Source organism: Calliphora vicina, chromosome 4 (assembly GCF_958450345.1).
Source record: "Calliphora vicina chromosome 4, idCalVici1.1, whole genome shotgun sequence".
In the NCBI taxonomy this organism is placed as follows: Eukaryota; Metazoa; Arthropoda; class Insecta; order Diptera; family Calliphoridae; genus Calliphora; species Calliphora vicina.
The window spans coordinates 36,858,998-36,882,199 of NC_088783.1; the positions used below are offsets into that span (position 1 = coordinate 36,858,998).

A 23,202-nucleotide genomic window follows, 5' to 3' on the forward strand; every position below is an offset into this window, starting at 1 on the left:
TAAAAACGGAGATTTCTTTTAAATTAGAAATTTCTAAAAAATAGGTTTAAACGTATTAAAAAAAACAATGAAACATCTGAAATATAATTGTTAATTATGTAGATACATATTTACAAAAACAAGTAAGAGAGCTATGCCGAATATTTTTTTTAATTTATCAGCAAAAATTTAAATTTTTTTTATTTGTGTACAAAATTTTATAACAAAAAAATATTTTTTGGTGAAAAAAAATTCGGGGTAAAAAATATTTTTACCGATTTTTACCAATTGCAGGTCTGACTTACTTTGGCCTTATATACGCAGTTGCAAATGTCTTTGAAATATCTATCATTGGATATCCATATTGCCTAATAATGACTTAATAATGGGTTAAAAATCGAGGTTGTCTGGTTTTTCCTTATATCTCAGCTATTTGTGGCCGGAAGAATTCCCGATATATTTATGTATGAATCATGTATGTAAGTTATTTGGGGGCTACGGAAAGTTTATCAGCAAAGGCTCGAATGAATTAATTCTGATATCATTTTTCATGTCTGGCCACATATTCCGGGCGTTTTTCTCGGATACATTTCCTACAGCTTCCCTATGATGGTCTGGTCAGATTTCAGCAGCTGCTAATAGATGGGACCCTTTTGGCCTCACCAAACTCAGAGAATTACCTTATTGTATATTTGGCTTATGCTTATGCGTCAGGTTATCTCAAGTAATGATTCGGTGAAAAAATGATTTTCTTTTCAAGGTCTCTAGACTTCAATTCATATGGTACCCAATGTCCCTGCTTTTTAGATGACTGCTGCTACTTGCAAACATTTTGAAATTGCTGCTTGAGTAGCTCTGAATGATTTTACAAGCTCAATTATTGGTCTTCAAACTTTGTTGGTTGGAATGGGCGATATTTTTCTTCCGTGTAAAACTCACCACTTCTGAACCGAACAAACCATCTCTCGAACGTTGAAACCGATGGAACACATTCACCATAGGCTTTAGAGAGCAATCAACATGCTTCAGCGGAACTTTTTGTTCAAATTAAAGAAGTAAAGCAAAACTTTTCGCATATGTCGCGTTATTGGAAAAAAAATCGACGTTTTCCAGGCAAAAAAAAAACTCTATTGTTTACACTATAATGTTCAATAACGACGTGAGAATAAATGACAGATTAAAAACATAAACAGCGTTCAAAAGACACACTATCTATTCTACATTCAGCATTTTTTAGTCATACACCCAATAAATTAGAAGATATGTGAATTAACACACAGAGAAAACAGATTCGTGATAGCAACCGAATTTGTTGCCAATCGAATGATTCGGTTGCATACATAGAATTCAGAATGTCAGTTCTAAGAACAGAAAATCAGTTGATAAAGAAGAATTTCAGTTGAAGCAACCAAACTTTAGTTACCCCTTCCAAAATATTGTAGCCACAACTGTAAAATTCGTTCACTAAGATAGAACCATTCGATTGGCAACAAATTCGGTTGCTAGCACGAATCTGTTTTCTCTGTGCAAGAATTGAATCATGCTAGGGACTAATGACTTCTGTTTCGAATCAAATCCGTCATGATTTAATGACAGCAAAATAATTGAATTTTTGGGAATGGTTTCATGGAATGAATTGTCTACATTTTTTAATTCTGAATTATGATTTCGAAGCTTTGTGCATCAAACAAACATACAATATAACTTGAAAAATAACAAATGTTTTAAAAAACATCTTTCATTTCGATATCGTTATTTCGACTAAGGTTTCGAGGTTGTCTCACAATTTGGTTTCTAACTTTTTTCTACTGATTGGATTAAGATAACTTTCAATACCAAACCGCTTAAAACAACTAACCCCCTTATTCATAATACAATTTTTATTTTATTAAAGCCCCAATAAGCACCAAATCCCAAAAAATTCAAGCACTTGTACATTTTGTTGGAATTTGACTTGAATGCGAATGTAATTATATTTTAAACTTGAAAAATTAAATATTTTTCAAACAAAAAACATATGGCTTTAATTTATGTTTCCTTTTTACTGGAGAATGCTATTGAAATAAAGTGTATTAAAAACTATAATACAATTGCTTGACTATAATTCAAGGCTTGAAATATACTTGCTTTCAACTTGAATTCCTGTAAAAATGCTTATTGGGAGCTATATAAAACAAATGTTGTATGGAAAAAAAATTTATAAAAAAATTTTATTATGATATATAGGAACATTCTGAAGAATAATCGTTAATTTCCATGACGTTCTTTCGATGTAAACGTATTTTCCACAAACAGAAAGTCGAATATGGTTAGAAGTTAAGAAAAGGCGAGAATATACTGGTTCTCAGAATAATATTTTCGGCTATTAAACTCCAAACAACAAACCCTTATTTCGGTGACTTCGATTAAACAAATAAAAATTAAAGTCAGATTTTTAAAAAAAAATGTTTATTAAACAAATTATATTTTAACTTAAAAAATCAATTTTTTTTCTTGCTACATATTGTTGTTTTCTTATTAACAATAAAAAGCGACTCCATTTTATTGTCATCATCTTACCTCAAACAAAATAGAGATTGTCAACAAAATTAACATTAAGTGCATGTAGAAAATTCTCACACAATAAAATATGTATACTATTGCAATTTGTATATACAAGTATGTTAAAAGGATTTTGTGATTTTGTGTTCTTGAAAAAAAATAAAAAATAAAATAAAAAGGGGGAAAGTCGAGTAGATGTTGTTGATGGTGATCTCTCCATCAATAGAGAGCATAGAATTATCATCAATATACAATACACTGTTTTTAACACCAAGACTAACAAATCAAAATACAATTGAAAATGTTTATTTTTCACACAAATCAGACAACAACTAAAAAATACAAACCACCCACTCAACACTAACAAGCCAAAATACCAATACTCACATGGAAATTGTATATACGAATTTATATATGTGTGCTCTGGGCAAATATATATGAGTGTGAGTTAGAGGGATTTTTAACCCATTATGATTTCTGAAAGCTTAATCTGTCGTGTTTTAGTTCTATGCCTTTTTTACTAAGAAATTAAAAAAATATTTTTGAAGTTATTTATCAATGTAACAGTTTCCTACCATAATGATTCTGAAGAAGGACCCCTACAGAAATTATATTTTAGCATTCCTGTTTTTTCTACCAAATGTAACTTTTACTGGCCTTAAGTTTTGATAAAGACAATGTAGCTTTTTTAGACAGTTCTTTTACTAATGTCTTATCATTTAGCTTATTCTAATTTATATATTTTTGGTCTTTTGTAATGAAAAAAAAAATCAATTGACTACTTTACATACCCCAGGTAATCTAAAGTAGAACCAATTGTCACTTAAGTGTCTTTAAGTAATCTAGAATGTAGACAGTTTAAACTGTTTTTTTACATTTCACACCTACTTGTGTAATGCCAAAAAAATCAATTGGCTACATTACACACCCCATGTAATCTAGTGAAGTATCAATTATCACTTTATTGCCCCTAAGTAATCTAGAAGGTAGTCAGTTTATATTGTTTTATTTGACACATATCCAGGTAATGTAGTGAAGAATTAATTGTCACTTCAGTGTCCTTAAGTCATCTAGAATATAGTGAAGTATTAGAAAGTATTTGCTATACTTAGCAGAAATGATGAGGAAAATTCAGGAGATTATGAAAATTTTATAAATTGTTAAGAAAGGGTTAATTTAAACAAATGAAATTGTTGCAAATATTCAACAAAAAAAATAAAACAGAAACAAATGAAAATTGTGGTACATCCTATGTGGATTTGTACATTTTCAATCAAATTGAGATGTTAAATAAATAAGTTAAAATGGAAAACAACAACAAATAAATAAAACTGTTGGTTTAAAATTTGAAATTTAAAAAAAAAACTATGTATTATGTACTTATAATATAAATTTCAAAGAATAACAAACGGAAATAAAATCAATAAACTAAATCACAATTAAAATAAAACAATAAAAATCTTAGAAAATCTAGAAAGGATTTCAAAATCATCAAACATTTTCAGTTGCATAAGGAAATATGAAACAAAATTAAACGTTTCTTATTTGTGCACCGCAAAATTCCCATAATTTTTTTTAAATAAATAAAAAAAGTAAAACATATAAAACAATTTCTGGCTCATAAATAATTTCACTTAAACGATAATGTGACATTTATTTGGATTTTTATTACATTATGGCTAAAGTAAAAATATATAAAAATGTAATAAAATCGAATACAACATATTTTATTGTCTTTCAATAAACAATGAATAAATTACAGTTAAAATTACAGAAACACAAACACACACGTTCATAAATACCTTGAAAAGAACATCAACAATTGCAAATACATTATACCGTAAATTAGCAACATTAGCATAAATAATCATTTATCACATAAAATATAATAAAAAATATATACAATAATACGAAAGGAAAAAACAATAGCACCCAGTATATAGAATATAATCCTATAAAAATAAACAGGAAATAAAAATTCATTTACACTTACACTCTTTCACACATATGTACGTTATACAAACACAAGTGCAATTGACTTATATATCCCAGCAGTTCCAGGAGTCAGTCCCGAATTAGTGTTAATACATATCATTTAGGATGACAACTAATTGTATAAAATAATCGTTTAAAGTGGCTACAATCTAGATTACTTAGACACACTAAAGTGACTATTGACTTCACGCTAGATTACCAGGGATGTATAAAGTAACCAATTGCACTACAAAGTGCACTTACGTGTCAAATGACCTCAAATATATAAATCGGAGTCAGCCAAGTGATCAGACATTAGTGACAATTACTGTTTATGAAGGATACATTGACTACTTGCTTAACTGCTGGGCTACATACTCATACTTACTACAGCAATTTGATTTAATAGTAAAGTTTATTTTAGTTTTCTTTTTTTGTAAAAATGTACAAGTGTAATTCCATCAGATTTCGATTATATTGTAGATGAAGACAGAGAAGACTGCTAGCATACAGGTGCTATTCACGCATTACATCAAATGACTTTTTGATACTTAAAGAAACTAAAACAACAATGTTAGTATATACTTGTTTCTGAAACATACCTGTGTCTAGATGTAGGTGACCTACATACACTCTAAAAAGATCATGAATATATTTAAGTACTTAAATTACTGTTTTGTAATCAGCAGTACTAAAAAGGTTTATCAAAAAATAGTCCTATTATGTTTGAAATATTTGATATCCATCCTTAAGAACTATTTCATAATTATGTTTAATATTTGTATTTAATAGCAATTCTCCAAGGTTTCTCAAACCTATATACATCCACATTTTAATTCCACATTGGACTTTAGTTTGAGGTTGATTTGAAAACAAATGTTGACTACATATCAGTTTTAAACTTAAGATTTGAAGTTAAGAACCAAAATATTTAACAATTTTGTTATTTTATATCAATCATAACTCTCAATTTCAAAACATATAAAGAGGTTTGAATTTTACACTTGCACTTAATTTGTTGTTTGAAAAATGGGTGTTTCTCAATTTAATATGAAATACATTAAGGTAAATAATCTGAGAAGTGTATCTACTTATTTTCGGTCTCAATTTGTATTTCTCATACTCAAACATTTGATTTTAAGTTAATTCTCATTTGATATCAAACACAAATATTTACATATATATATGGGGGATTTCACGTCAAGTGAACCAACTTTTAAAATCGATGTCTTCCGATCGGGAAATTTACACCAAGGTTAGACCTATTCATAGATAGTAATTCAGACACAATTTTTCAACAAGATCGGTCAAGAACTCTCGGAGTTAGAGGGGGTCAAAATTTGACATTTTGGCCAAACATGTGATTTTCCACATCCATGTATTTTCCCGAAATCAAAAACTTTTTTGACTTTTTTTCAAAATCGGCCCTTTTTCTTAAAATAAAGCTTAGATATTTTCCTTGGGTACCTATTTGGTCGCTTAGTGGGATGCGAGTTCGATATCTATCAATAAAAATGTTTTGTAACTCAAAACATGCAATTTTTTACTTTTTTTTGCAAAATCAAAAACTTTGTTGACCTTTTTTTCGAAATGGGCCCTGTTTTTAATTTTTTGCTCAACAGAAAGCTCATATATTTTCCTTGAAGGCCTATTTAGTCCCATAGTGGGATGCAAGTGGAATATCTATCAAAATAAATGTTTTGTAACTCAAGATATATAATTTTTGATTTTTTTTTTTTGCAAAATCGAACTTTTTTCCAAAATTAGCTTAGGTCCATTTTGTTCTGCGGCTTTTCATTTAGAACGCTCAGTCATACTAAATCAGTAGTTGGCAGTCCAAGCCACCAGGAACCAATCAAACAACACGAAGTTCTTAAAAATATTGTTACGTTTTTACCTTTTAAAAACGGTGGTTTATTTCCTTTAAATAAACCGGATACTTTTGATTGCAAATAAAATCAGTTTAATAGTTTAAAATTGTAACTCTTTATTTATTCAAATGTATACAACACCAGTTTAAATAGTCACTTTGTGTTTTAATACACACACTTATATTACACAGTTTATAATGTACAAGAATACATTGGAAATACAGTTGCTGTTAATTCTAACAGCCTCTATGATCAACTAACTACTGACTGCAACCGCTGCCACTATTTATACACACCGGCATCTTCCAGTAGCTTCATGAATGATGTTGACGGACAGAACTAGAATGTTCGAATTCTAGAGCTTTTAGCAGCTTCAATGTCAATGTCGGCATACTTACAAATAATGTTAATAACACAATTTACATATTAATAATGGTTCCGTATCGTTTGGCCAGTACAATAACCAATTTACCCAGGTCTTTCACGAAAATATAAGGCTCTGACATAAGTAACTAACCAGTGTCTTTAAGTGGAATCTTCGTGATTAATACGTGAATTCTCATTACTTTAGAATTTATTGTTTACGTATCCTTTCAAATGAATATGCGAAAAGGGCAATGTTTGAAAAATATTTTTGTTATGGAAAGTTTATGATCAATTACTTTGAGTGTAATTTTTAGTTGTAAATGATATTTATCTAAAATTGAAATACAATCAGCTGTTAGTGTGTTTGTAAAGTAACAATTTTTACTAACACCATTACAAAAGAGTGTCACGACATGGTATGGTTACTACATACTATGATAATAAATGTTTAGTTTTACAGTGTGTTAAAAAAGTATGCTTCCAATTTGTCTTAGATTTTGTTTCATAACTATTCTAGCTTTCTACCTTAAACGGCTTAGGGCCATTAATATAACTTATCTTTAAGTTCGTAAAAGTAAAAGTTAACTTTAAGTAATAGAAAAAGGTAAAGTTGATGTTTACTATTACTATTACGAACTTAAAGCAAGTTGTAATTATGGCCCTTAGAATAATAAAAATAAATAAAAAAAAAAGTAGTTAGCCAATTTCAGAAAATTTGGTATTTAATTTTGAAACTTCAATTTGTAATTTTAGGAATAAATTTATTCTGGCTTGAGCTATATTTTCTATGCAATGACTGGGTGTATCTATTTCACTTCCTTGGAAGTTCTTATTTTGCTAGTTTGGAAAACATGACTTATTTAATACACTGCTTGTTCATATATGTATATGACTAAAATGCATCTGCATGTGTGTTTACATACATATGTGTCCGTGTCCTAGTCTTAAAAAAAAAATACTGTAAGACACAATTTCATACATTATTCAACAAAGTGTGTTACTCTCAGTTTTGTTGTTATTCACTTAACAACAATGACAGTAAAAGACAAGACGTATGAAAAGCAAAAACAACAACAAACTCAATAAACTGAAAATGAAGATGGAGAAGAAGAAAAACATTTGATTCAATTGATTGAAATTACTGAAGTATAAAATGCATTTTGATTTTCTTAAAATGTCAACATTTTCACAAAATATCGATACACTTGCACGCACACATACACTTTGCAACAATAATGCCAACACACTTACACTCAAATACATTTATACACACACATTCATATAACCCAGCAAACCTAAATGTATAATGATGTGGAATTAAACTGATTATTGCATAATTAAAGTTATATCTAAAATTCTGAAATTTTTTTTGTAGAATAAATTGAGATTACATTTGATTTGTTATTGAAATAACTATTATTTTTCAAAGGTTTTTTAATATATTTGCTGGGTTTTACATTTTGAGTGTAAAGTCATGTAAATCCTTATAAAAGACAAAAACATTCGATTAGAAATGTTACAACTTTGTTTATGTTTTCTATTTGTATTCTGTCCCTCTGTCCCTATCTTAAATATGTATATGTGTCTGTGTCTGTATGTGTTTATTTGAATTTAATGTAATGATATGGGTAAGAGTATCCTGTTTGAGTCCTTTACTGATACATATGTGTATATTTACAAATATGTGCACTTTAAATAAGTAAATAAAAAAGTTTCTGAAGTACTAAACCAAAGTAGAATTTTCGATATTTTTGATTTTTAAAAAATCGACTTTTCGAAATTTCTTTCTTTTTAAAAATTATTTATGAAAAGTTGACATTTTCCAATCTTTCTGGCAACATATGGATTCAGAGCCAAAAGAACTGTTCATCTTTTGAGGCCAATAACGAATCAAGCCAATATCGGATACTCTGTTTTAAAGTGAACGTTCTGCATCGATCTACACAAATAGCAGTCGGACGGAGCAAGGTCTGTACTATAAGGCGGGTGAGCCAAGACTTCCCAAACACTTCATTCTTAATACTTTTTAACAGGTATTGCAACATGTGTCCGAGCGATGTCATGATGGAATCTTATGGCTTCATGTCAGGCCTCATATTTTGGGCGTTTTTCGGCCAATGCTCGCTTCAAACGAATCAGTTGTATTCGGTACAGGTACCCTGTGTTGGTCTTGCCAGATTTCAGCAGCTCATAATAAATATTTTTATTTTTGATTTGATGTCGGTTCGGCTGGTTGGCCAGGCTTCACATAAGATCTCTTACGCTTCGGGTAATCGTAATGGATCCACTTTTAATCGCAAGTAATGATTCGGTGCAAAAATTATTTTTTTATAGCGTTCAAGCATCATAACGTACATTCAAATTCGTCTTCCAGTTCACTCAGCTTCAATTCGTATGGTATCCAAATTCCCTGCTTTTGGATGAATTATGCTGCTTGCAAATATGTTTTTTGAAATTGCTGCTTCAGCAACTACCAATGATTTTCCAAGATTTTGTTGATCTCTCGCAAGTTGAAACTGATGAAACTCATTCACCATAAGCTTCGGTGAGCTATTGGTGTGCTTTAGCGGCACTTTTTTTCAAATTAAAGAAGTTAAGCTAAACTTCCCTTCATTTAGTAGAAAAACGATATTTTTAAATTTGCACAACAAACATTTCAAATAATAACTACTGATGTAAGCACTAGAGCCATATTCGAAACAAAATGCTTGAACGTCTAATACTTGTATGTTATATATAAATAATTAGAGAGGACTTTTAAAGAAAGGCAACTAATAAATGATTCTATCAGTGCAAAAGTGGTGTAAGCCCAAACTATTTATTAAGTGTTATATTCAACTTACACCACTTTTGCTACACTACTTTGTTATATTATGTTCTGTGCAAAAACGATTTTTTCAGCTCCATCTGCTTTTGAATACCAAAAGGTAAGCTACCCTACTTTTGCGCTGATAGCCTCAAAAAATATATAACGGTCTGAAATTTAGTTAAAAAATAGTAAAGCCATAATTAAACGTTTAACCAAATTATTATGAAATAAATGAATTATATTTTATTATTGTAAAAAAAAACTATTTCCGTTTCAACATATTTTTTTTTTAACTCTAATACCTTTATAATTTTTTCGATCTTCTTTACTTCCTCTTTTTTTCCTATTTGTTTGTATTTATAAAATTTATTTATTTTTTCTTGTATTTTTTTTTGCCTTTCCAGCACCAGCTACAATAACCGAAGCACCTGCTGATAAAGCACAAAAGTGCGATACCGAAGAATGTCAACTGCCATACTGTTACTGCTCAAAGGATGGCACACAAATTCCCGGTGGCTTAGAAGCCGATAAGGTAAGTTGTGTTAAAACTAATCCAAAATGTATTCTCTCTGTTTATTTTTAACAAAGAAAGAAAATACAATAAATACAAGTACAAGTAGTAAATTCTCTAGTCACACAAGTTTAATATATGGATAATGATGATACGAATGCATTTATTCATTCCCAGATTTAGTGTAATGCATTTGCCAATGCTTTGCTAATAGAGATAGTAAATGTAGTATTTTTGGGGGCCAGAAAAACATATCTTAAACCGTTAGAATGCTAGAAACTAGTGTTAACATATGTGTATTAAATGGAAGGAATTTAAAGGAGTGAGTTTATCTAATACTTTTTGGAAACTTATTTCGTCGAATAGGCTGAATACGAGATATTATGAAATGTCATAATTTGAAGATTATGTAACATAAATGAATGACTAAATGAAATAAATGCATTTTTCACCAGAATGTTTGAAATTGTCATAAGTAGTAAGGGATCGAAAATCTGCAAAATCGTATCAGTACACGCAGAGAAAAAATTTAATTGGGCATGGTTACTCTAACCATTTAAATAGTGTTACAAGATTTTTAACAATATTATAGTGACAGTAACTATTTACATGATTATGGTAACCATTATATGGTTAATTTATGATTCACATGATTGTATCAACCATATATATGGTTACAGTAAACAAATATATGTTTCTGGTAACCATATTTATGATGACTAATTTTATCATAATATGTTGTTCTCAGATTATGATAAGCTTTAAGCCGAGAGTCCTTCATCATATGAATGGTTGTCACAAACATATATTTGTTTACTGTAACCATATATATGGTTGATACAATCATGTGAATCATAAATTAAGCATATTATGGTTACCACAATCATGTAAATAGTTACTGTCACAATAATATTGTTAAAAATCTTGTAACACTATTTAAATGGTTACAGTAACCATGCCCAACTATATTTTTTCTCTGCGTGTAGAGAAAAAGTTATGAACATAAATATGAGCCGGCTTAAAAAGACGTTTTTTAGTATTATTTGCTTTATTATAAAACATTTACTATGCAAATTAAATCAAATACATTCCATTTATTGCTTAATCCAGGACCTTAACATTCGGTTCAGTTTTATATTTCTAAATGTTAAATTTGGCTTTACTCCCAAGATATCTCATGATGATTTTTGAACCACTTATTTGTACCTTTGTACCTGTTTCATGTTTTAATTCCTTTAATGATTTAGCAATACCCATAATGTTAACTAAATAAGTACTAACAACTGCAGCTAACTACTGTCGCCATATGTGTACTAAGATGGCACCAAATAACAAAGTTGTCGTATTTCTCAATAAAATTAAAGTAAAGAAAATTAAAAAAGAACCAAATGACAAAAGGAGTTTGGAATTCCTTTTGTAAATAATTTTTCACAGAGAAAACAGATTCGTTATAGCAACCGAACATAGAATTTGTCAGTTCTAACAACAGAAAGTCAGTTGATAAAGAAGAATTTCAGTTGAGGCAACCACTTTAGTTACCCCTTCCAAAATACTGTATCCACAACTGGAAAATTCGGACACTAATACAGAATCATTCGATTGTAAACAAATTCGGTTGCAATCACGAATTTATTTTCTCTGTGTTCTGTTTGCTTATAGGATAAAGATTTAATTAAATAATGACCGCCTGTATGTTAAAATCAATATTTCGAAGCCCCTAACTGACTTAGGGATCAGTATAATAACCCAATGTATTGAAACTGTCCATAAATGTCCTAGATATAGCCGAAAACATATTTCACAGAAACCAAATTTTAAAAATGCGGTATTTTTTTCAAATTTTATAGGCCAGTATTATTAGCTATGACCTTTTCCCATCTTCATGGCAACATATGGATTCGCAGCCAAAAGAACTGCTCATCTTTTGAGGCCAAGAAGCCTCTCCCAGAGAGAACGTTATGCATCGATAGAAACAAATAGAAGTCGGATGGAACACTTCATTCTAAATAGTTTTCAATAGGTATTGCATAATGTGGCCGAGAGTTTATTACGATTTCATGTCTGTCCGCATAATCGTCTGGGCAGCTCATAGGACTCTTTTGCTCCCACCAAATACAGAGAATTACCTTGTGGTTCCAAATCAAAATCTAGGTGGACAAAATTATGAAAATCGGTATCTTCAGAATTTGGAAAAACTAAGTTTTTTCGGAAGCTGACAATCTGCTCTCCTCCAATACAAATGGGTTTTTCAATTGGACATTTCGTTTTCTCGACAGAAGCGCCAGAAGTTCAACAAATTTTTAATCATATTTTCGTTAATTTTTTTTTAGTATTTTACTGTATATGTATATCTAGACCCTACTGTAACTTGAAAAAAAGTTTAGATATCAATTCTACTTATATAAAAAGAGCGCCAAATAATTGTGTCCACCTAGATTATGATTTGGAACCACAGTGCCTTGGCGCCATGAGTATTTGGCTTTGGTGTCGATTCGGCTAGTTGGCCGGGTTTCACATATGATCTGTTACGCTTCGAGTTATCGTAATGGATCCATTTTCCAGCACAAAGATGATTTTCTTTTATACAATTCAAGCATAATTTCGGACATGCAAAATCTTCTTTCAAGGTCTCTCGGCTTCTATTCAAATAGTACCCAATTACCCTACTTTTGGATGAATCCTGCTGCTCGCAAACATTTTAAAACTGCTGCTTGAGTAGCTCCCATTGATTTTGCAAGCTCTTGTTGAGTTTGACTATAATATTAATGGATTAATGCCTCCAATTCATCGCTCGTCTGGGCAATTTTTGCCTTCCGTGTCAAAATCTTCACTTCTGAACCGAACAAACCAGCTCTCGCATGTTGAAACCGATGTAAATCATGCACCATAAGCTTTAGTGAGCAATCGTTGTGCTTCAGCGGCTTTTTATTTCAAATTAAAGAAGTAAAGCAAAACTTCCCGCATATGACGCTTTGTTAACACAAAATTCGACATTTTCGAAGTAAAACAAAAACTATAATGTTCAATAACTAAGTAAGAATAAATGATAGATAACCACCCTTAAAAATTACATATAAATTATTAAAAACAAAAAACGCTTTCAAAAGATATGACATCTGTTGTAAATCCCGCATTTTTAAGTGATACACCCAATATCTAAAACCTAATTTTCATTAAAAATGCAATTTTTATTTCTGCATTATGAATATTAAAAAATTTGTTCGTTAAAAACACAAAATTTGTTCGGGGTTATCTCCCTGTTTGGTTTATAACTTATTGTCTACTAAACCGATTTTGTTGATTGTTAATACCAAACTGCCTAGGACAATTATAAACACACTAAATAAATCCCATTAATTTTGGTTTTGTATTTTGACAAAGCAAAAAAAATAAAAATTTCAAAAGAATGATTCATATATATATATATACTTTGTGAGGTCTTAGACTCATATTTCTAACTTTTAAATATGGAATGAAAAACTTTAACCCATCATAGCAACAGCTAGTGCAAGAGCATGAATTTTAAAAAATATAAATTTAAACAAAACCAGCCTTCATTTCTGTTATACAGCTAACTTTGCACCATCCTAATATAAATATTTTGTACCATTTCTATTCTATTCTTTACTATCTATTATCCAATTTTATCCATTTGTATTTTATTGATTCGCTTTATTTATTTGTTAGTTTTAAGCAACAATCTTTTGCTAAAGGAAATTTATTTATTATAGTATTTTTACTTAGAGTTCAAACTACAAAAAGAAAACGGATATTTTATATTGAATAACTGAAATAAAACAACATTTACAAATACTGCTAGCTGCAAGGAATTGTTACTAAAATTTCATTTTATACTTAAATATCGAATTTTGTAATAGCATTGCAAGCTATGGGTATGGCTTTATATTTGCAAACATTATGTTTGTGTCACTTTACATCCTGTTAATACTTGTAGTGACAGTTTTTCCTTGTTGTATATATTTTTATCTACATACATATTCCTTTTTGTTTCGTTTATATTGTATCTTATAAGAATTACAAACTAAATACCATTAAGTTTTGCTTATTTTTTACGTTGCTTTAGACTAAATTGAAAAATATGCTAAAAAATTTTTTTTGGCCATTATTCTTTTGCTGTGCTTTGAATAAATGCAGTTCTTTTGTTAAATTCAAACGGAAATGAACAAATATATTGTATATTTTTAGGTTTTAGTTTGAAGGTAGCCAATGCAGTTAGAAAATAAATTTAAAATATGCTAAATAGAAATTAAACTTCAACTAAAGCTATTAGAAGAAATATAAATAACACTCAATTCAACATTGATGTTCATTCACACACTACCGCAAACATATTTATATGCTGACTATGTTTTTATTGTAAAAACAACAAGCAAAACTACAACAACATGTTTGCTTCTACACATTTAACTCATATACCTATTACAACAACAAGCTACTGCAGCAATGTTGAAACATGTTTTAAAAATAATATTTTTTTTTTGAGGTTGACTCATATTTTCGTTTATAAATTTTTTTATATTTCCCCCATGTTTCTAATATTCAATACCGAATTACCTACAACAATAATGAATATTTTATATCAATTTCATTAATTTCGGTTATGTATTTTGGAAGTGAACGTGTTTTACACACACAAAAATAAGGTCAAAACTAAAACGATCAAGAATATATGTGGGTTCTTACAGGAATATTATTAAGTATTTTACGCTAATACTTTTAAAGGTTATATAAAGCCAACATTACATCATTAACCTACTTTTTTTACACCAACTACAATATTTATAAAATATGTATCTTAATTAAATAAACCTTCAAATTATGAATAATTTTAATTACTGCTCCCTTTAGTTTTTCAACATAAAACTAGCAACTAAATTCATAATTTTCTAACCAGCAAATTGTATTTACTCGCATCTCAGTCATAATTGATAAAAATAACAAAAAGTTAAATTTACAATTCACTGATTTTTGTAATAATCTTTCTCTCTCTCTCTGCTGAAATAAATTTTTTTTTAAGCTAAAAAATTAATTAAAAATCAGTTCATGCTCATGTTTGTGGATGTTATATGCGTTGTAATAAATATTTATTTTGGTAAAATAAATAACCATATATTAAAACACTGAGAAAAAAATAACGTACAAAAAAGGATTATTTAAAATGAGAAATGAAATATTTGGCAAAAAGTACAATATATTAGAATTAATTTTTAATACAGAATATTAAATCAGTGAATGTTGTTCATATCTCAACTTAAGTTGTGTCTAGTTTTGTAAAAATATGTTGTGGAAAAAATTACAAAGATTTTTGGCCTCAGAGGATCTGAAGTTTGAAAAAAATTACATTCTCCTTTTACATGACTTTTTGTGAAATTACTATTGGACACTTATTTTTGCATATATTACGATATAATGATAATATGCTGAATTATTTTTCTAACAAAATATTAAAAATAAAAGTAGTTAGCTTAGAAAGTATTCAAATTATTACAAATTGTCTTCACCATTAGTGTTTTAAATGCATAATCAAGCAAGATGCATTATTGGTAGTTCGATGGATGCAAGGAATCAATCAATATATCTCCGATTTGCAAAATTGTCCACAATCCAATTTTTTCTTTCCTATATCCTTGGCAAATATTGAGGACAACAATATCCTAAAACAAGTAAGAAAGTATGGTCGGTCAAGCCCGGTCAAGGGCAAAAACATTTTTCTTTTAAAATTTCAATAATTTATAATTTTTGAGTGATTTTCGGAAGTGGGCCTTATATGGGGGCTATGACCAATTATAGACCGATCACCATGAAATTAGGTCGTGTGATTTATGTCTCTATAAAAGTTTACTATGTTGAATTTTGTGAGTATACCAACATTGTTAAGCGATTTATGCACGTTAAAGTGATTTTCGGAAGCGGGTATATATGGGAGCTATGATTAATTATGGACCGATCGTAAGAAAATTTGGTGACATGAATTTTGTATATATAAAACTTATTTGGAGCGCAATTTGTGGAGATACATTTATAAATTAAACATTTATGACCGATAAAGTCCAATTTCGGAAAGACATTTGTATGGGGCTATGTGAAATAATGGACCGATTTCAGCCATTTTCAATAGGCTTGGTCCTTGGGCCGAAAAAATAATATGTAGCAAATTTGATCGAAATATCTTCAAAATTGCGACCTGTACTCTGCGTACAAGGTTTACATGAACAGCCAACCAGACGGACGGACGGACATCGTTTAATCGACTCAGAAAGTGATTCTAAGTCGATCGGTATACTTTAAGGTGGGTGTTAGACTAATATTTTTGGGCGTTACAAACATCTGCACAAATGCATAATACCCTCCCCACTATGGTGGTGTAGAGTATAAAAATATGAGATCAACATCTTATATAACTTATCTAAACCCTTTCAACTTTGGTGTCAAAATGCAACGTCTTAATATTTTGAACTTTTTATTAAAAAATAAAACAAAATGTGATGTTTTTATTAGCAGTATTTAACGATATTGTATTAGAAGGAGAAAATCTAAATTATCATTTAACCCTCAAAGGGTAAAAGACAAAAATTAATTGCAATCGAGTCGAAAACTAATCTAAATGAAACTAAAATTTTGTTGAAGAGAAAAAAAGGAAAAGTAACTGTCCTAAAGGAGCCATAACCATTAAGGGGTTAAATGCAATTTGGACAATTTTGACCTCAAGTGTATAAAAGGATTTCTTTTGTTTTCGAAAATCGTCTTTCCTTAGTTTCTAAAATATTGAATGTATGATATAAAAATGCGTTATTTACAATAAATGACATATCTTTTAAACGAGGTTTTTGTTTTTAATATCTTATATGTCATTTTTAGGGGTACATATCTGCCATTTATTCTCACTTAGTTATTTAACATTATGGCGTAAACAACAAAGATTTTTTTGCTTCGAAAATGTTTAATTTTATACCAATAAAGCGTAATATGCGGGAAGTTTTGCTTTACTTCTTTAAAAAAAACATGCCGATGAAGCCCACCGATTGCTTACCAAATTATGGCGAATATGTTCCATCGATTTCAAAGTACGAGAGATCTTTTGTGCGAATCAGAAGTGGTAATTTTGATACAGAAGACAAAGATCGCCCAGGCCAGCCAAAAAAGTTTTAAGACCAAGAATTGGAGGCACTACTCCATGAAGATTGTTGTAAAACTCAACAAGAGCTTGTAAAGTCATTGGGAGCTACCCAAGCAGCAATTTGTAAACGTTTTCGAGCAGCAGGATTTCTTCAAAATTAGGGAAATTGGGTATCATTCGAATTGAAGGCGAATGATACTTCAAAGCAAAAAACAAAATCAGTTTTGCGCCGAATCATCACTTGCGATTTAAAATGGATCCATTACGACAACCCGAAGCGTACGTGAAGCCCGGCCAACCAGCCGAATTGACAACAAAGCCAAATATTCATGGTGCTAAGGTTGGGAAGTTTCGCCTTACCATTTGTCTAGTTTATAGACCAGACCGTTCCTGGTCCGACTGTTAGTTGTTTCGATCGATGCAGAACGCTCTCTCTGGAACAGGGTATCAGATTGGGTCTTGGCCTCAAAAGATGAGTAGTTATTTTGGCTCAGAATCATATGATGCCAGAAAGATGTGGAAAAGGTGATAATAGCTAACAATGGAAAAATACTTTGAATAAATTAATATTGTACAAATGTTTCAAAATAAGACCTAACTAAACATGTGAAAAAATCCCGCATTTTTAAGTCATACACTCAATAAAAAATATTTCTCAATATTTTTATCAAAAATATATAATATTTTATATTTGACCTTTGACCTTTGACACGTGTAGTGAAAAAAGTTAGATAGGCTAATATTAAACGATTGTATTTTTTAATTTCCATAATATATTTATTTTTGTCATGATTTTATATTGCAAACATTTTAATCGAATGATGTTTTTAAGAGCTAGTTGTCTTTTTTACCCTTAGAAGCATTAAAGGTTTAATTAATGTTAAAGCTATTAAGCCGGAAACAGTTCCCTCAACTGTCAAATCTTTGAAAAACAATAGCAGTATTTCTAATATTGCATGAAATAATATTAAAAAATTTGACCTTTGACCTGTGTTGTTAAAAGTTTAATATTAATTGGGTCAATCGGTTAATTATTCGACCAGTTCATATATAACAGTTGTGCTAAAAATTAGGACGTTAACCTCTGTCCTAAACAGCATAATATTAACCGATTGTGGTCTAATCTGGCATTATCAATTTTTTGCCAAAAATTGTTTGAAGATGCATTTACATTTAAAACTTTTATTGCAGCCCCCGCATAATAATTACTATTACTATATATTTTATGTTCACTCACGCATCAAATTTACTTTTCGTAGTTGCAACTCCTTCCTGCTGCCTACTGGTACACCCCGACCCCGCTTTAACAAATATTACACAAATTAATGTTTTAAGCTGTTTTTAGGGAAATTATGGTTTTAAAATTACACTAATGACAGGCATTCAAAAATTAGTACACGATGTGGTTAAACAGCTGGAGGAGAAAATGTGCGGCAGAGAGAACATTATTTCTATTTTGCAAAACTGTTGATTTTTCAGTCAGCATAAATTTCATTATAAATATATATATGTAGAATTTGCTAAAATCGTAAAAATAAAAGTTTTTCCTTTTAGATACTTAGTTTACATACATATTTACATACAATTTGAACGAGTAGGTATTTACTCATATTTATTGCATGCAATAGTATAATAATAATATTTTGTATTTAAATTAACCACAAATGAGTGGTTTACTCTGTGTATAAATTTTAGGTATAAATATCAACATAAGTGGTGTAATTTTAAGTTAAATTTGGAAAACAGGATGTGTAATATTTGAAAATAATGAACAGCTTAATGCAATTTAATTTAATAGTGGAGTACTGCCTAAAATAATATTCAAGACACTTGTTCAATTTCATAAGTAAGTTACTGATGTTGTAGTGAATTGCTACTAGTGATGTTGCTTAGATTTAGTTACCAACTACTTCAATTAATGTCTTAGTAATAGAAAATACTTCATTATTGTGTATGTTTGAGGGTATAATGCTCAAAAATAAAATTTTTGTAAATTATTTTAATAATAAAAAAAAAAAGATTTTTCAGTAGTCAGTACTGAAATTTCATTTAGTCAGTACTGAGGTGTTGCAAAGAGGACTTGTAATTACATAGGCTCTTAGTTAGAACGGCGGCTAATGGGCGGACCCTCAAGTTTACTCACCCATTTCAACTTCGAGCCCATGTAATTAAAAATCATCTCAGAAATAGCTCAGCACTGACTATGTGAGATTTCATTAAGATATCTCCAATCGTTCATCAGTTTAAAAATAAAAGTTACTAAACCATTCAATACTGCACAGTGGGACAGAATAAAAATGTTTTGGAAATGAATCTGGCATTTCTAAATGGTTGGTCCGATCGGAATTGCACTTTTTCATATTTTAATGTGACTAAATCAGAACCATTGACTTGTCGTTGAATAAAATATTAAGAAAATTTATAAAAAAAATTTAGTATGAAAAAGTGCAATATTTTTGAAGGATGGAGTTTCAAAGTGGAATATTTTTGAATCTAATAGAGATATTGATATCTAAACAAGAAAAAGTAGTTCGGAATAAATGTGGATCAAATTGTTCCTAATATTTGCAATCCTATTAAAATTTTGAAACAAATTTTAGTTTTATAAACTCAATAAATATGTAATTTGTAATAAAATCTTTATTCATTAACACAACTCAATGAAATTTTCAAAGTTTTTTAAATTTGTCATTCTAAATAACAAAATGTAAAAAAATGTGTAAAAAGATCAAAATAAATCCCGCAATTCCTAAAAATTGGAGGGAAAATCCCAAAAATGATATTTTTACAATTTTTCTCATAGTGTCCACATTTCCTTCGGGGCTGGGAAAATACTTTGATGATAAATAGGGAAACACATCAAGGTTTCCAAAGCTGCTTTTCGTTTTCTTATCCCAGCTTTGGGATTTTAGAACATGCGGCCCAAACTTAAAATTTGGATAAAAAATAGGTCAAATTGCAAAGGGCGCACAGAGGGATGGCTTCATACATTCTGAAATTTGACACCGAGAATTATATGGACCAAACTAAGAAAAAAAATAAAATTTTATCAAAATCGACCACGCCCACTGGCCATACAATCCAAATCGATTTTATCTCATAAAATTTTTCCTATCCAAGTAAAAGTTTAGAAATTTGGTACATTTATTTATCGAGTTTCAATAAAATCGGCCATGCCCACCGCATACCGCCCATGCAATCCAAATGCAATACATTTTTGTGTTAAAATTATAAGGAGTGGTCGTAGAGCGTTGAAAATTGGCACTGAAATATGGACTAAACTAAGAAAAAAAATGTATTTTATCAAAATCGACCACGCCCACTGCCCATACAATCCAAATAGATTTTTTCGCATAAAATTTTTCCTATCCAAGTAAATGTCTAGAAATTTGGTACATATAGAAAAGAAGAACGCATGCCGAGTTTCAATAAAATCGGTCACTCCCACCGCCCACGAAACCCATACATAGATAAGCATTTTTTGGATATTTCGTTTACTATTCGACAAAAAATTTTAAGTTTTCATCCTGTTCCGAAAACTATTTTTTTTTAATCGAAACAAGACACTCCCAACTTTCATTTTATTAAAAAAACAGCTTGGGGGAAAGTGGGGCTACATTTTTTATTCCCATGGAAAATCAAAAATAAAATAATTTTTAGATACTTATAGATTTGGCCATATCTTCTTAACGGTTTATGATATCCCCATATTTTTTTTATTTATGGAGAAATGTTATATTTTTCAAATATGTTAAAGGTAAGTGGTATTATTAGTAAATATAAACCACTGAATTGCGTGAAAATATAAGTAAATTTTTGCTTAACACCCTTGCATGGACTTTACTTCAAGTTTTTAAAAATAAAATAAAATGTTTCTTAAAACTATCAGTGTACATTTAATTTTTAAACATTTCTCTACAAAACTGCATCATTTGATTTTTGAAATTGAGTGTTTGAAAAATTGACTTTTTGACACCAAAATTCCTCTGTGATTCCTTACAAAAAAACATAAAATTGTTATATGTTCTTAAAAAACCTTTTTTTTAATAAAAAAAAGAGTTTAGTCACCTTTTCGCCCAAAAAACAGCAAAAATCTACAATTTTTTGAATTTTTAAATTGAAAATCTTATAATTTTGGATCCATAATTAATATAGCTTTGAAATCTTTTGTATATTATTTATAATTTAGTTGTCTTGCTAACATTCGGTCCAAAGTATGCCCTATATTTTTAAAAAAGCGAACCAAGGTATGGCAAAATTTCTTATAACTTGGAAATAGAAAGATATAAATAGCACACGCAAGGATCTCTTTTCAAGACCTAGCCGAGCGCTCTTCATAGATATAAAAATCTTTGAAATCCAAAGAGAAACAAAAAAAATTACACGAATTTAAAAACAATCGAAGGTACCCTACTTTGAGCCCCCCAAATCGCCCATGTCATATTTTATCCTGATCGGGCTAGTCGTTTAAATATGCCAGATTTTTTTGCCCCACTGTGTACTGTAGAGGAATTTGTAGTGCTTAAGGGACTTTTTCAAATTTTAAAATTTGTCATGAAACCAAGAAAAAAAGAAAACTTAATACAAATATTTACTAATTGTTTCCTCAATCCCCCAAACCCTTTAGGTTTGAGTTAAACAAATATTTGATTTAAAACACAATCAAACATATGTATAAGCAAACAAATAGTCAGTTGTCATTAAGTAAATGTTGCCTAATTTTTATTGTTTGTCCTACATATTTATTTGAAACTTACGCTTCATTGACTTATTTTACATACAATTCGAAGAAATTGATTAATCAGTACTTAAACATGTTTATAAATATTGTACATACTTACATACATATGTACTTGTGTATGTAAGTAAATATGTTCGTTTTCATGTAGTTATGTTTTTGTAACTTCAATTATAATGATGTTATCAGTTTTGCATCAAAACTATTATCAAATTTACAAAATAACAATTACACAAAATTTACATTTACAATTACAAAATATGACATGTTCAACTGATTAATAAAATTAATTTCAAATGTCATGTTAAATACAAAAACTTCAGTTTTAAATAACATGTCAAATGCATTTCAATCTGTATTTGCAACTACTTATTTACAAAAAAAACTATTATATAAATTAAAGCAAACAAGGGATAAATATTTGATAAGTTCAAAATGAAAATTAAAAATTAATTGACTTACCGAAGAACGCGAGAAATGTAGCTGGAAAGAAGGAAAAAAAAAAGGGATTTTAAGTAAACAAAATTGTAGTTATATTTTAGCTACTTATTTAATAAGAAATTTTTTTGTTTTTATTTTTAAACGTAATTTGATTGAAAAAAATTCTTAAGCTCACCTCTTTTTTTAAATTATCTCAATTCTTTTTCTATTTTTTCTTCACTTCATCCATTAAACTAGCAAAAAAAAAAAAAGAAAAACTAACAATAATACCAATAATAATATTTGCGTTCATTACATAAATGATCCATTACAAAAGTGCCATTGAATCTAAACGAAAATGGCATAAGAAAAAGCCTCATAGAAATCCCCATAAAACTAAGCAGACAAATAAATTTTATAAAATCTATTTGAAAAGAAATGTAAATTTCCAAAAAAAAAAAAAAAAAAAAACAGCAAGAAAAACGCATTTCAATATGTTTGCATAAAAATATAATAAGCCAGGCATACAATTTGAATGCGGCAAAACGAAAAAAGAGAGAAGGGAAAATAAAAATAATATTTGCATTTCTATTATGCGAATAAGAAAAAATACTTATACTAAAATGTCAGTTAGAAAAAAAGAAACTAAAAAATAAAACTGGGCCGCGTATTTACGCTGGTTGAATAGTGTCAGTGCAAAAAAAAAAACAACTTAAATAACACAGATCCTGTCAATGGCTGCTCAATAACATTTCATCACCATCATTTCGGTGAACTAGAATAAATATACACACACTCCTTTGTTTAGTAACACTCAGCTTCTCCTATTGCAAGTGTTCCAAGTACTAGCAATTG

The 23,202-nt window shown here is 29.5% G+C and overlaps 1 protein-coding gene across 1 annotated transcript in view; it reads left to right on the forward strand.

Moving 5' to 3' along the window:
- The window catches only part of Cda4 (chitin deacetylase Cda4), a 105,496-nt gene that overhangs the window by 37,414 nt on the left and 44,880 nt on the right, over window positions 1-23,202 (forward strand). Inside the window, exon 4 of the mRNA XM_065508213.1 lies at window positions 9,945-10,072. Coding sequence (XP_065364285.1) covers window positions 9,945-10,072 — 128 coding nt within the window. The remainder of the gene's footprint in view (window positions 1-9,944; window positions 10,073-23,202) is intronic.